The sequence below is a fragment of the Zootoca vivipara genome, chromosome 7, assembly GCF_965207765.1.
Source record: "Zootoca vivipara chromosome 7, rZooViv2.hap1.1, whole genome shotgun sequence".
Classification (NCBI taxonomy): Eukaryota; Metazoa; Chordata; class Lepidosauria; order Squamata; family Lacertidae; genus Zootoca; species Zootoca vivipara.
Window position 1 is genome coordinate 6,427,599 of NC_142590.1, and position 13,597 is coordinate 6,441,195.

The 13,597-nt window shown below is 43.9% G+C and overlaps 1 protein-coding gene across 8 annotated transcripts in view; it reads left to right on the forward strand.

Annotated features, from left to right (window-relative positions):
• Window positions 1-12,957, forward strand: part of TDRD5 (tudor domain containing 5) — a 40,581-nt gene extending 27,624 nt beyond the window's left edge. For 6 of the 8 annotated variants that reach the window (XM_088673702.1, XM_088673698.1, XM_088673697.1 and 3 more), the window contains 5 exons: window positions 66-227; window positions 3,588-3,806; window positions 7,310-7,399; window positions 8,747-8,918; window positions 10,042-12,957. In XM_088673702.1, the coding sequence (XP_088529828.1) occupies window positions 66-227; window positions 3,588-3,806; window positions 7,310-7,399; window positions 8,747-8,918; window positions 10,042-10,286 (888 nt within the window). In that variant the 3' untranslated portion in view covers window positions 10,287-12,957. The remainder of the gene's footprint in view (window positions 1-65; window positions 228-3,587; window positions 3,807-7,309; window positions 7,400-8,746; window positions 8,919-10,041) is intronic. The other 2 variants (XM_088673700.1, XM_088673701.1) reach the window with 1 other exon arrangement.
• The last annotated feature ends 640 nt before the right edge of the window (window positions 12,958-13,597 follow it).

The following is a 13,597-nucleotide window of genomic DNA, read 5'->3' on the forward strand; positions in this document are numbered from 1 at the left end:
TTTTCTTTAAATTGTATACAAATTTATTAAATAAATAAAATTCTTCATTCTCCTGCCTTTAACAGAATTTCAGAGAGCCATGGTTTTCCACATTGTATCTGAAACCCGGTCCAGAGCAGCAGTCTGGTTCGACGAAAGCAGAAACGCCCTTGCTTAAGCAGGAATCTCTTTGTGACCTTCCAGAAGTACCAGATTCAGGGTCTTGCTATAATAAAGTGCTTTCCCAGGTGGAAATTTTTGAGTTTTTCTGTACCCCCCACCCCACCCCAATCTAGTATTCTCTTCCCGTCTTTAACTCTTCTAACCTCTCCTGTGCCAGAAAACTCAAACCTTGTGAATGCAACTTTTAATTTTAAAAAACTTGTTTATATACCGCCCTAATTAAGGTGCTGGTTTTGACCTTTAAAGCCCTATGCGACTTGGGACCCTCGTACCTACGGGACCGCCTCTCCTGGTATGCCCCGCGGAGGACCTTAAGGTCCACAAACAATAATATTCTGGAGATCCCGAGTCATAAGATGGCTAGATTGGCCTCTACTAGAGCCAGGGCCTTTTCAGTACTGGCCCCAACCTGGTGGAACGCTCTTTCCCAGGAGACCAGGGCCCTGCGGGATTTGTCATCTTTCCGCAGGGCCTGCAAGACAGAGCTGTTCCGCCTGGCCTTTGGGTTAGACTCAGCCTGACCCCTGTGTTTTTCTCCCTCATGGCTTGGATTTATGGCCTACTTGAAATGAGGCTGCACTTTAAATTTTAATACTGTATTTTAATCTGTATTTTAACTAATTGTTTTTATGTTTTATTGTGGTTCTGTTGATGTCAGCCACTTATGGCCTACTTGAAATGAGGCTGCACTTTAAATTTTAATACTGTATTTTAATCTGTATTTTAACTAATTGTTTTTATGTTTTATTGTGGTTCTGTTGATGTCAGCCACTTATGGCCTACTTGAAATGAGGCTGCACTTTAAATTTTAATACTGTATTTTAATCTGTATTTTAATTAATTGTTTTTATGTTTTATTGTGGTTCTGTTGGTGTCAGCCGCCCTGAGCCCGGTTTTTGACTGGGGAGGGCGGGGTATAAATAAAAATTTATTATTATTATTATTTATTATTATTATACCCGCATCTCTCAGGGCGGTTCACAGGATAAAATCAGTATGTTAAACCACAAGATTCAAAATAAAAACAACAACAACCCAATAACCTCAACACATTCTGAAAGGGCATAGGTTGTCAGTCAACCCAGCTAAAAACAGTTAAAACCTTTAAAAAAATTTTTTTTAAGGTATAAAAAAGCAATTTAAAAGAAGAAGCAGTACTCTCTGCTGGGCAGCAGCAGTCCTTTTGAAGCCTGCCAGGCCAGGTGGAGAGGCAGAACCGATTCAGTTAATTTTGAAAATCGGTCCAGACTAATTTAAGATCCTGGTGGCATATCAAGAGGCCAGTGGGGACATACCACCCTGCTGCTCCTGTTGGATTTCTTGATGGCTGCCAATACTTTTGATATTGTAGGTTACTTCAATAGGGGTTGAAGTTACTTTAGAGGGGAAAGTTTTGATTTATCCTAATAAGCCTTATAAGTGAATGAATAAATGAAAATTGTGTTTAGTTTTGATTGCTGTTATGCTAAAAATTCAAGATGTACCAGCAGATGCTGGGGGGTGGGATGGATCCTTAAGAATCTCACCTAAATATTTTCCACATACTGTTTAAAATAATTCCTTAATGATACAGAACATAATTCTGTATTGTGTTGAGGATCTTGCCCCACCCCAGTTTTCTGCCTTTTAAAGCTTTGAATATGAATATAAGGATAATTTTGTTTATCTTTAATTTCAGAAATGCACAGATACATTAAAAAAATTTAATTAAAGAAGCATTGATGTTGCATCTATTGAAGTATATCCAAGCAGTTAAAATAAGTACATGAGCAAAGTAGCAGGGAAAGAGTCTCCAAGACCCATTCGTTCATAATATGGGTAATGGAATCGCTTTGATCCTAGATGCCATTCTAGTTTCATTTGGAGACCTCATCAAATACCTTCCATTTATTTATTTGTTTAAACAAGGATTTAATTAGGACAACCTGATCCCACTAACATTTAATTTAAACTACACTGCAGTGTACGGGACCCAGGTGGCGCTGTGGGCTAAACCACTGAGCCTAGGGCTTGCTGATCAGAAGGTCAGCGGTTCGAATCCCTGTGACGGGGTGAGCTCCCATTGCTTGGTCCCAGCTCCTGCCAACCTAGCAGTTCGAAAGCACGTCAAAAAATGCAAGTAGATAAATAGGAACCGCTACAGCGGGAAGGTAAACAGCGTTTCCATGTGCTGCTCTGGTTTGCCAGAAGCGGCTTTGTCATGCTGGCCACATGACCTGGAAGCTGTACGCCGGCTCCCTCGGCCAATAATGCGAGATGAGCGCGCAACCCCGTCACGACTGGACCTAATGGTCAGGGGTCCCTTTACCTTTACACTGCAGTGTAAAGGGGTGTGTGGTGAAACAAGCCTCTTGATGCCGGCAGCTGTTTTGCATGGCAATGTCCCACCCCCACCCCGGTGGAAGTAAAGGACACATGAGACATCAATTAAGGTTAATGGGCAGAAAAGGCCACAACTTCATTGCTTACGGATGTTGAGCAGTATTGGCTTAGGCATTGGTCCTTAACTGGCTATATCTGACCCCTACCCGTGTGTTGGTAGTCTGGGAAGGGTTAACGACCAGCCAAGGAGCCCAGTGATGCACATCGACGTGGAACTCTCCCTGGGGTCACCAACAGGGGCATGCCTTAGGCCCTAGCCTCCATGGGCTTCGAGCAGGGCCACGCCCCCAGAATCCTTTAACGGAATACCACTCCCATTTTGGGGGGCAGGTGATGGCACTACCTCCCCTCCTCTTGCCTTCAGCATTAATATTCCAATACCTAACCGCCCAAACCAATAGTTGTGACGTTTTGCTACGAGGTAGGTGAAAAACCAAATGGCCAGTGCCAGTTTGCCAATTGGAAAAAATTCCTACCAGGCCCCTCAACGGCAACCAACCGAGGTCCATAGCAAGGTCAAGAGAGAAGACCTAAAGGGTGGTTGGGCGGGGAAAACTGATGCAGCTGGTGAGCGGGACAAAGGGGGGATTTCCCGCCCGTGCTCCTGCTTAAGAATTGCAGGACATGCCTCCAGGCCGGCCGGATTGGCCAGCCTGCAGGCAGGGCTGGCGGGAAATTCACCTATCGCTCAGAGGCTGGGTACCCCAACCCTGCGTGCGTGGCTGGGTCGTGCCATGCCCGCAACCCCACCTCCTCTTCAGGGCGGAAGTGGCTTTGTGGGGTGGTAAGGTGGCCAATATTGCTGGTGAGGAGAGTACCTCTTGGGAGTCCTACAGCAACTCATGTGGCCCGGTGAGATTCGAAAAGATGGGAGTGAGTAACTTTAAAAGGACTGGCTGGCTGCCTTGCTACCTCCCTCTTTTCCTTCTAGCAGACAGTTTTGTTTTATCAGCCAGTGAATTGTTTAAAACAAAGCATGATGAATAAACATATTCCTTTTAAAAGTTGATGGTACTGTAACTTGGCCCTGAATCATTTTCTAGGGTACAGCAGACTCACGCTCAGACCCTGAGATGCCACTCCTCGAGCCAGTATGTATGTGCAACGAGATCTGGGATGAGAACTGGACGCCTCCCAAGCATTATGAAGAAGAGGAAAATGGCGATACTTTGTCCCCTGACAATGCAGTGTTTCCCCGCCATTCTTCGAGTGATGAAGGGAATGAGGAGGAGACTCAGCACAGCCAGGAATTGACACAACAGGTGGTGGTTGTTTAGTGTTGATGGGAGGGAAATGGTCAGGTGGGTTGTTGGTGAAGTTGCAAAGCCTTTTCATATCCCTTAGCCATCTTTCTAGCCCGTTTATTATCCCAAAGTCTGAGACCAGAGGCAATGCTCTCCAGCATAATAGATTTATTTATTTAAAAATTTATATCCTTCCTTCAGGAAAAAACTTAAATTGGCTGACATAAAAACTGAAAACTATAAAGCGTCAAATACAAAAATGAATAAAGCAAAAGCATCAGACCCCAGGAACAAACATAAGGCTACACAGCAGATATATCACAAGTAATTTAAGCTTTAGCCAAATGCCTTTCCAAAAGAGTCAGGCTTTCACCTGAAGGTGTACAGGGTCAGGTCTTGGCAGTCCTTTGGGAGGATGTTTCATAAAACTGGTACCATCATTAAAAAGGCCCCGCCTTCTAGATCAGAGTGTGGATAACTGATTATAAAGTGTGGATGTGGCCAGGTCTAGTTTCTTGTTGAAAGCAGCCCTGCTGGAAAGGCATATCTAATCCAGCATACCCAGCAAAGGTGTGTCTATTCCAGCCCATAAGCAGGATATGAGGATGGTAGCATACTGCCTCTGATACTGGAGATGGGCCACAAACTTCAACCCTAACAGCCATTGATAGCCTTATATTCCATAAATGTGGAAAGGGCACAGTAGGAAAAGTTGGTGAAAAGCACTCCTACTTCCGGGGCTTCCGGTTGACCGCGCCATCTTTGCTCAGACGGGGGTCCGATCAGCGGAGCGGACCTCGGCGCTTCAGAGGTGGAGGGAATCGTTCCAGCGAAGCGAAACCTCCTTAAAAGCCCCAAATCGAGCTTTTTGGGGACGGATTTTGCCTGGCGGCGCCAAAAGCAAGCTCTCTCCTCCCCGGATCGGCTTTGTTTAAGCCCCCGAGAGCGAGGAGGTGAACCGCGGCGGACAGGCTGACACTGCTGCTCTGAGAGCGCGAAGCTGCGAGTCTGGGAAGTGGAGGCGGCCAATTCTTTCAAGAATACTCAGCAAATGAATAGACTGTGAGTAATTTGGATTCTTTGGAATGTAAATTAGGCAACAATTTGGACCTGGGAGAGAGGGGAAAAGAGGAAGCCACCCCCCCCCCCACGGTAACATAAGAGACAGTAAACAGAAACCCGAAGCCGTAAACAGAAGATTCTAACTTAAAAGGATCCCTCAAAGGCATCAAAGAGAATCTCCCCTAAATGCAGGGTAAAAGGGGAGAGAGACTGTGGTTGTGAATGCCCTGCAGAAGGAGGTTAAGACTAAGAAAGACCTTTCTTTTCCTCGGGAGCCGGCAGCCCAGACAACCCAGTGAGCTGACCAGGATTTATAGTTAAATTTTATTTCTATCTTTATTTCTGGACTTTTTGGAAATTCTTTTTTGGTCTATATGCTTTTGAAATGTGAGTTCGAACTTTATTTTTAAGAATGCAGCCAGCTTGTTAAAATGGAGTCGAGAAAATAGACTGCGATCATATTCCACCCCATGTGACAAGTTTTGACCTTGACAGGATTGAACTATGTCAACAAAAAGGTACCCGCCTGAGTTTCAGCGGACTGTTTTGACCTTAATGTGGGAAGCAAGAATAGAACTATGTCAAGAGGAGACACAACGGCAAGAGTTACAGCAACATTTCCAGATGGTGATGGCAGAATATGATTTCTTAGAAGATGAAGCTTTTGAAACTGAAGAAGACGAATGTGAGAATGACAATGATGGTGACTGTGACTTGGAAGGAAAAAATGAAGATGAGGACTGTGATGATTTAATACAAAATGAAGCCCACCACGAAAAAAATGATGATTTTACTCTACAAAAAGTTGGATGGAGTGCCTCACCTTCGAGGGGGGCACGATTGGATTTACTGGAACTCCAGAATGACCACAGGGAAGAAGGAAAAATTAAGCAGAGAAGAGAAGAAGCTCAGGGGTCTGATAGGGAGGCCTGGATGGCAAAAGACTGTAAACAGGGGGTGGGGTGAAGGGAAAGTGAAGTTGTGATTATAAGGATGGATTAATAGGATTATAACTGGACTGCTGACTATGGAACTTGCTGGATTGGTGGGGTGGAGCCGGTACTCGGGGGGTGTAAGGCTAGTTTGGGAATAGTTATAGGTTTAAAGAGTGAATTGATTCTGGAAAAAGGTGAAAATATGGAGGCCTATAGAGGGGGTAAAAATTAGGCACGGGAAGAAAAAATGGGAGTTTGATTTTTTAGTGATTGGACATTAGGCGAAAATGATAATAGTTAGTTTAAAAGTGGTATAAGATATAAAGGTGTATGTTATAAAATATGAATTATGAAACTGTTGAAGATGATAAATAAGGGAGGAAAACCGGGGCAGGGGGCAGGGTGGGGAAGCCCACAAAATATGGTTTAACAATTATGAATTTAACAATTATGATGAATTTTTTTTTCTGTTTTTGTCTTTTTTCCTTTTTGTCTTTTTTTCTTCTTCTCTTTTTTCTCTTTTTCTCTTTTTGTATCTTCTTTTTTTGGGTATGATAATAGATGGTTGGATGGATGAACTCCTGCGTACTGCCCTGGTTCACTGGAGCTCCCTGGTGGCAGGGGGGGGCTTCGGGGGCAGGGGAGGGGGAGGAGGACAGAAATCCAATCATAAAATGGACCACTTCTGACTGTTCACCTGCGTGGGATACTTCTGTGGCAGGGGAGGACTCATGGAGGGGGATGGGAAGAAGGTGGAAAAGGTGTTTATGTATGTACCATTCTTTGTAATTTGTAAAATCAATAAAAATTATGTTTTAAAAAAAAGCACTCCTACTTCCTGCTGTCATCTGCACTGGATCAAGAAGTATCCCAAGGCTGCAAAACCTATGTCTTGTCACGGGTAAGGGTTACAGTCCCATCCATGACTGGCTGTATCTTCCTGCTCCAACTTCCCCCACCCTTCAACAATAGTTCTGATTTCTTGTGAATGTAACTTCCCATGTCAGCCTTGGTTTGGTTGTTTTAGTTTTTTATGTGTTTGTCTCATGGAGTTATTTAGGTTATATGGATAAAATTTAATGCAAATACTTTTTTTAAAAAAACCAAAAACTCCAGTATTTCTGTCTTAAGTGGATTAAGTTAGTTTTCCGTTTCCAGTTCTTCATTGAGCTGGCATGGCATTGTCTGCCTAGGATCTGTTGAAAACAAAGAAGAGTTCACAGGGTGGGGGCAGGGCGCAGGAAATACCTAAACCATGCTAGTAATTTATTTAGAGAAGGGGTGTCCAACTTCCAAGAGACTGCGAACTACTCCCACTATAAATTAACTCCCACTATAAATTAACTCCCATTATAAATTAAAGTTCTTTTTTCCTTAATTTTAGTTATCCTAACAACTTTTTTCCTGCCAGTACATTTTCTGAACTATGTTCAAATTACCCCCTCTCTTGCTTTTACTGTCAATGAGCATCACTTTGGGGGGAGCCCTTTTGCTTACAAAATGTGTAACACATTTTTTTTGCAGAATGTGGATATTTCCATTCCCGTTGAGAAAACAAACTATCTGAGTCTGGAACCCCTGAACAGAAAAGTGGAGTCATCTGGAAGAATGGAGGTAAAGTCATTTCCGTTGGCTTACCTTGTAAACTTGATTTCCGGCTTTAAAGTAGTACAGATGAATTCCATTATTAGGATGGCATGCATGGTTGCATGACTCAAGATATATTGTCAGACCCTACATATTTGTTGAATCTTGGAGTGGTTGTGGAGAACCCAGGGATCTAATGGGGACCTGCAAGTCTGCTTTATCTTTCACTTTATCTGACTGCTTCACATGTTGAGTGTTATTGCCTGGCTAGCATGTGTCCTTGAACTCTGATCATTCCTCTTGTTTCCCTGGATGGAGGCTAGAGAGAAGTGCATGTGGAAACTAGCTCAGTGCACAAATACAGTATTTTCATTTGTTCAGTTTCACCTCTGGCCCTGCCCTCCAGTGGTTGCCCATCCCTTCCAAGAGCATGGCATAAACATTTCCTCCACCCCTTCTGAAAGCATCATTGCTTCCAAGAAAAGAACCTGTGAGTCCTCTGCTAACATTCTAGGGGAGGTTTTCCAAGATCAGAGGTGTGGCTTTTGAGCCTGCACAACTATTTCATTGCTCCAGAATGCTAGCTGTGTTGTTGATCTTGCATTTTCAGCCTCTTCTTGTCTGTCTCCTTTAATGGTGGTAGTTAACCAGGAGTGGGGGACGCGGGTGGCGCTGTGGTCTAAACCACAGAGCCTAGGGCTTGCTGATCAGAAGGTCAGTGGTTTGAATCCCCATGATGGGGTGAGCTCCCGTTGCTCGGTCCTGCTCCTGCCAACCTAGCAGTTCGAAAGCACATCAAAGTGCAAGTAGATAAATAGGTACCGCTCCGGTGGGAAGGTAAATGGCGTTTCCGTGTGACCCGGAAAAACTGTCTGCGGACAAACGTCCTCTCCCTCACCCAGTAAAGCGAGATGAGTGCTGTAACCTCGGAGTTGTCCGCGACTGGACCTAATGGTCAGGAGTCCCTTTACCTTTACCTATCCAGGAGTGGGTTACTTTTCCCACTAGCTTGAAAGGCAAGGCTATGAAAATGGCTATGTGCTTGGTCCCATTCTGTGGGAGGAGGCTCCCCCCAGTCCCATCTTGCCTGCTGCAAGGTAGTTGGGATTTTCCAGCCCTTTTGAACTTTTATTTATTAATTGTGCTAGCAGCCGGATTCAGCATTTGTTTACCTTGACAACTTATCTGGCCCTGATGACAAGCTTCTGTCACATTACTGCTGTTTGCCCCATGGAAAAGCAAACTGGAACTGACTGTTTGTGTATGAAGGAAAATAAACTCTCAGTTCCTTTCAGTGGCCTGTGACAGTGGCATGGGTCACATGGGTTTACTTTTGCCCTAAATCAGGTTTCTTCCCTGTCCATTTGACTACAGGCAAGAAACACTCTTGGAGCTACAACTGATTCTTTGTCACAAACGCTGCAAGAGTTTTACATCTCCATTGTCCATCCCAAGCAATCAGCAGAGGAGAACAAATTAGATTTGGATCTGAACAAATTATCTGGCTACGGTTCCCAACCACTTCCATCACCATCTGCCATACACGGTACTTGTGGGCTGCTTAAAGCAAAAACTGTTCGAGTGCATAATCCGGCTACGTATATTAATCCCGTTTTAAGTAGTATCCTTACTACTCTATTGACATTAAACTGCAAGTCCTAAGAATGTCTGCGCAGAGTCCCACTTGGAGACTGAGTGGAGAAATGGACACCTCATTAAAGTTGCAGCAGAAAGAGAAGTGTGGAACCCTTACTGCCTAAGTGCCTTGAATGCTTGCTTGTGCACAGCATATCCTACTGAAACGATGTGGGAGGATCCTGCAGCTCATATCGAGGCGCAGTTGATGCATTACTGCACCCACATGGGAGCTGCTTCCCGTGGTTCAGTTTCACAGTATTCCAAAAAAAATGTGCCTGCCTGGCATCCTCACTGTCGGTTTTTAGGTACCCACCTAAGACATTTCGACTTACTCAGGCTTTTGGTGCCTAAATTAGCCTCTACTGTGCTGCTCATCTTTTAGTGGGGGTGGGGTAGGACTTGCCCTTCTTACTGTATCATTGAGTGAACATTTTAGGAATTTTGTATTGTATATTGTTTTTAACTTCGTTTTTTAAAGTTGATTTTATCGGTTTTTATTTTCCTCTATCTGTTAAGTAACTTTGAGATGTTTTTGTGTAGTGTGACTAACAAGTGAAATAAAAAGTGGGGATGGGACTACATTGTTCATTGCCCAGTAAAGTTTTTCTTCAGTCAAGGCTGGCCTGAGGCAAAGTGAGGAAACCGCTTTAGGTGGCAGGATCTGCAGGAGCAGCAGATCCCGATCTAGATGTTTATTCCTGATGTAGATCTTCACTCACCCCTTCTTCCATGGCCGGGGGGTGGGGGGAGTGCCATTTTGTGCTTTGCCTCAGGTGCCAAAATGTCTTGTAGCCAGCCCTGTATTCTCTTGTCAGAGAGGCACATAAGTTGCCACTCCCATGTGGTTCTAACCGGCAGACATTATCGGAGAGATGTGAGGAGAAACCATGGGAAAGCAGAACCTAAGCGCATACTATTCAAGTGTGAATTGGCCCGTGGAATTTCCCTGTTGATTTGCCAGATCAGAGAGCTGAATCTAGATCCTGTGAACTACATAGCCCAAGGTCACTTTTTCTCTCTTTGCTGTGCAGGAAATGTTCCTTCGGAGAGGAAGTTGGATGACGCCTCCAGGACCCAAGTAATAACCCTGTATACCGCTAACAGCTGGCCTAACCAAGGGGGCACAGGTCACAATGCCTTGGTGTTCACTGCCAAACTTCAGGGTTCCCCGGCATCCTGTGTCGCTTGCAGCCCTAGTGTAGCCCTTGGAGCCTCAGCACGCTTAGCTACATCTGGTGGCTTTTTCTCCTTTCACCTTAAGAAGATGATGATATGAGGGAAGCCCAAGGTGTGGCTGGATGCCTGTTTGAGACTTCAGTGGCTGGCTGCTTGCTTGTGAACATTGGTAAAAGGGAAAAAAAATACTTGAAGGCTGTGGGAATTCTACCTCTGTTTCAATTTGGACTAAATGTGGCAATGGGTTGTTATTTTCTCATGTAACTTCTCCCCTGTTTGTATAGTTGTGTTGACTCTCCTGTTCTTAATATAATTGTTCCAAAAGTAATCAGTGAGTTGTCCTATTGTCATGTTTGGACCAAACTATTTACTGAATATTCAATTGAAGCTAGACAGTTCTGTATATATTTTTGAAGTATTGAGTGCATTTAAAGAAGGTAGCTATTCCAGGCTATTTCAGAAAGGATTTGTTTGTTTGTTTTCATAACTTGATGTACAGTTAAACCTTGGCTCCCGAACACCTCCGTTTGGGAACGTTTTGGCTCCCGAACCCCGAAAACCCGGAAGTAAGTGTTCCAGTTTCTGAACATTTTTTGGAAGCCGAACGTCCGATGCAGCTTCCGCTTGAGTGCAGGAAGCTCTTGCAACCAATTAGAAGCTGCACCTCAGTTGTCGAACATTTCGGAAGTCGAAAGGGTTTCCGGAATGAGTTACGTTCGATAACCGAGGTTTGACTGTATAAGCTCAGAGTCCAGCAGCAACCAGGACACAGAGTCAGAAGTTACAGTTTAACCTGCCAAGTGGCAGACCAGCTTCATTGTTATGAGCCTGATACTGTTGATTAGGGGCCTATGGAAAATAAAAAATAAAATAAAAATCTTGTGGATGTGTTTGCTGCTCTGGACTCCTTTGGGAGGAAGGATATAAATTCAGTAAATAAATAAATGGCAGCTGGTGTTGGGTGGGACTTTAAAGGAGGAATTGGGAGCTTAAAGTGGGCTCCAGGTTGTTCCTTTGCTGGAGAAAGGCACACTCCCAACTGCCCATCAGTTGATGTGCTGTAGGAGCATGCCTTGCATGAGGAGTGGGGAAAGTGGTTTCCATTCACTGGAAGCCACTTCTCCACCCCCACTTAAGCCTCCAATTTTTAGGGTTTTAAGGGAGCGGTGTGGGGTGCCTCATGACCATAGTGTTTACAGCTTCCAATCAATTGCAGAGAAAAAATCCCTAACATCCTTCACCTGGGGGCAGTGTTTACCATCTTTAGGGATGACTTACATGGCCTCTGGAGCAAATTTGAAATCTGCTCATCCCCTTTCTCCCTATGTCAGAAAGGTTACCTGAGCATCTTGAGCATGTATGACTGTGTGCTTTGTCTGTGTGCATAAGCATACTGCAAGTAAACGGTGGGATAACCCCATGCATGACACTCAGATTGACGCTATTTGGATGAATACAGATAGGATGAGAGAGAACCTAAGATAATTCTGGTAGCTGAGATGGAAAAGCCAAATAGTTTCCCTCAGTGTGATAAAATTATCCTTAAAAATTGTCAGTTTGCTGCCTGTTAAATAATCCTGTCCAAGGCAGGCCATGGACATTGCCCCTCTCCCAACCACCACCACCACCCATTCTTCAACCTGCGTTTTCACTTGGAGCCAAATTATGTTAACTTTGCAGGGCAGTTTCTGCCTCTATATAGAAGCTGGGAATCCCATGGGGGTAGGCTCAAGGCTTTTTTTCCAGCTGGAACTCCTGCATCTCTCAGGTGGGTTCTGGCACCTCTCAGGTAGGCACCACTGACATTTGAATAAAACAAGGGAAGCGATCATGGGGAGTTCCAGCACCTTTTTTTCTAGAAAGAGCACTGCGTAGGCAGATCACATACATGTTAACATGTCAGTACACATTGCCATGGTAATGTCCCATGTGATGCACCCATCACATGATTACTAGATTTAGACATAGCTATTGCTGTGGTGTGGATCCATGCAGCAGAGGTAAAACTGTATATAATTTGGCTGTTGCCATGGCATTGCCAAATGCTGGCCACAGTTGGAGGCAGAACATTGGACAACATGGACTTCTATTCTGATCCAACAGGACTACTTGTGTTCCAGCTTCTGGCAACTAGATGGCACTCAAGTACACGTTATCAGCCACAGGTGTCATGATCCCCTCTTTCTGGAGGATATACTAAAATGTTTAATGTAAAAAATCTAATTCAGGGAAGAACTACCTCAATTCTTTACTTTGGCACATTGATGTTCCAAACAGTAATAAGACCAGGAGCTAGACCTGTAAGGATTACATGGAGGGGGTTCAGTGCTGTTTTGTGATTTCCACCTGTGATTTTAGTTTTAGTTTTCCCATTCTGGAAGATGGGAAACAAATGGTTGCGTATTTTTCAGATGGAGAAAACAGTTGACTTAACATTACAAGCAAGTGTTTAGAACTGTTTCATTATTTTATAGTTTACTGGTGAAACTCGGAAAATTAGAATATATTCAAAAAGTGCATTTAATTCAGTAACGCAACTTAAAAGGTGAAACCAATATATGAGATAGATGCATGACATGCAAAGCAAAATATGTCAAGCCTTTATTTGTTGTAATTATTTGTCGTTAGGCGGGTCAATTATAAATGAAATGTAATAGCGATGTTTATTTTTGTAATCATTTGTTTTATTACTGTGGAATTTCCAAAAGAAAGCATTTGTAAAAATAAAAATAATAAGTTGCATTACTGAAATAAATACACTTTTCGACGATATTCTAATTTTCCGAGTTTCACCTGTAGATCATATGAGTCCGATGTTACAAATCTCTGTATTCATCTTCATATGGAATATCCTGCCTGCAAGTTAGGGCTTGATCAAACATGTATGGATGCTGCATGATTAGCTTGATGTCCAGCTGACTTTTCTGAGAGGCATTGCATTAAATTAAGATGGGATAAAGTTCAATCTGCTCTGTGTTTAGAGGTGCCTCATACATGTTTGCTGTGTGAAACAGACCGTGTAGGGAAGGACTATAGCTTAGCCGTTGGCCGTATGCTTAACATACAAAAGGGTAGCTGTAGGTCTGGGAAGGATGCCTGTCTGAAACTGGAGACGTGCTGCAAGTCAATGTAGACCAGAGATGGGGAGCCTGTGGCCCTCCAGATGTTACTGGGCTTCAACTCCCAGCTAGCAATGGCCAGTAGTCAAGGATGATGGGAGTGCTGGCCAAACAACATCTGGATATCACACATTCCCCACCCTTGCTGCAGTGTAGGCAGTATTGAGCTAGGTGGACCAGTGGCTTGACTTGGGAATGGAGGAAGCTGCCTTACACCAACTTGTCATATATATATATAGATTGAATTGATATACCCCCCTATACCTGGAGATCTTGGGGCGCTTCACAGAAC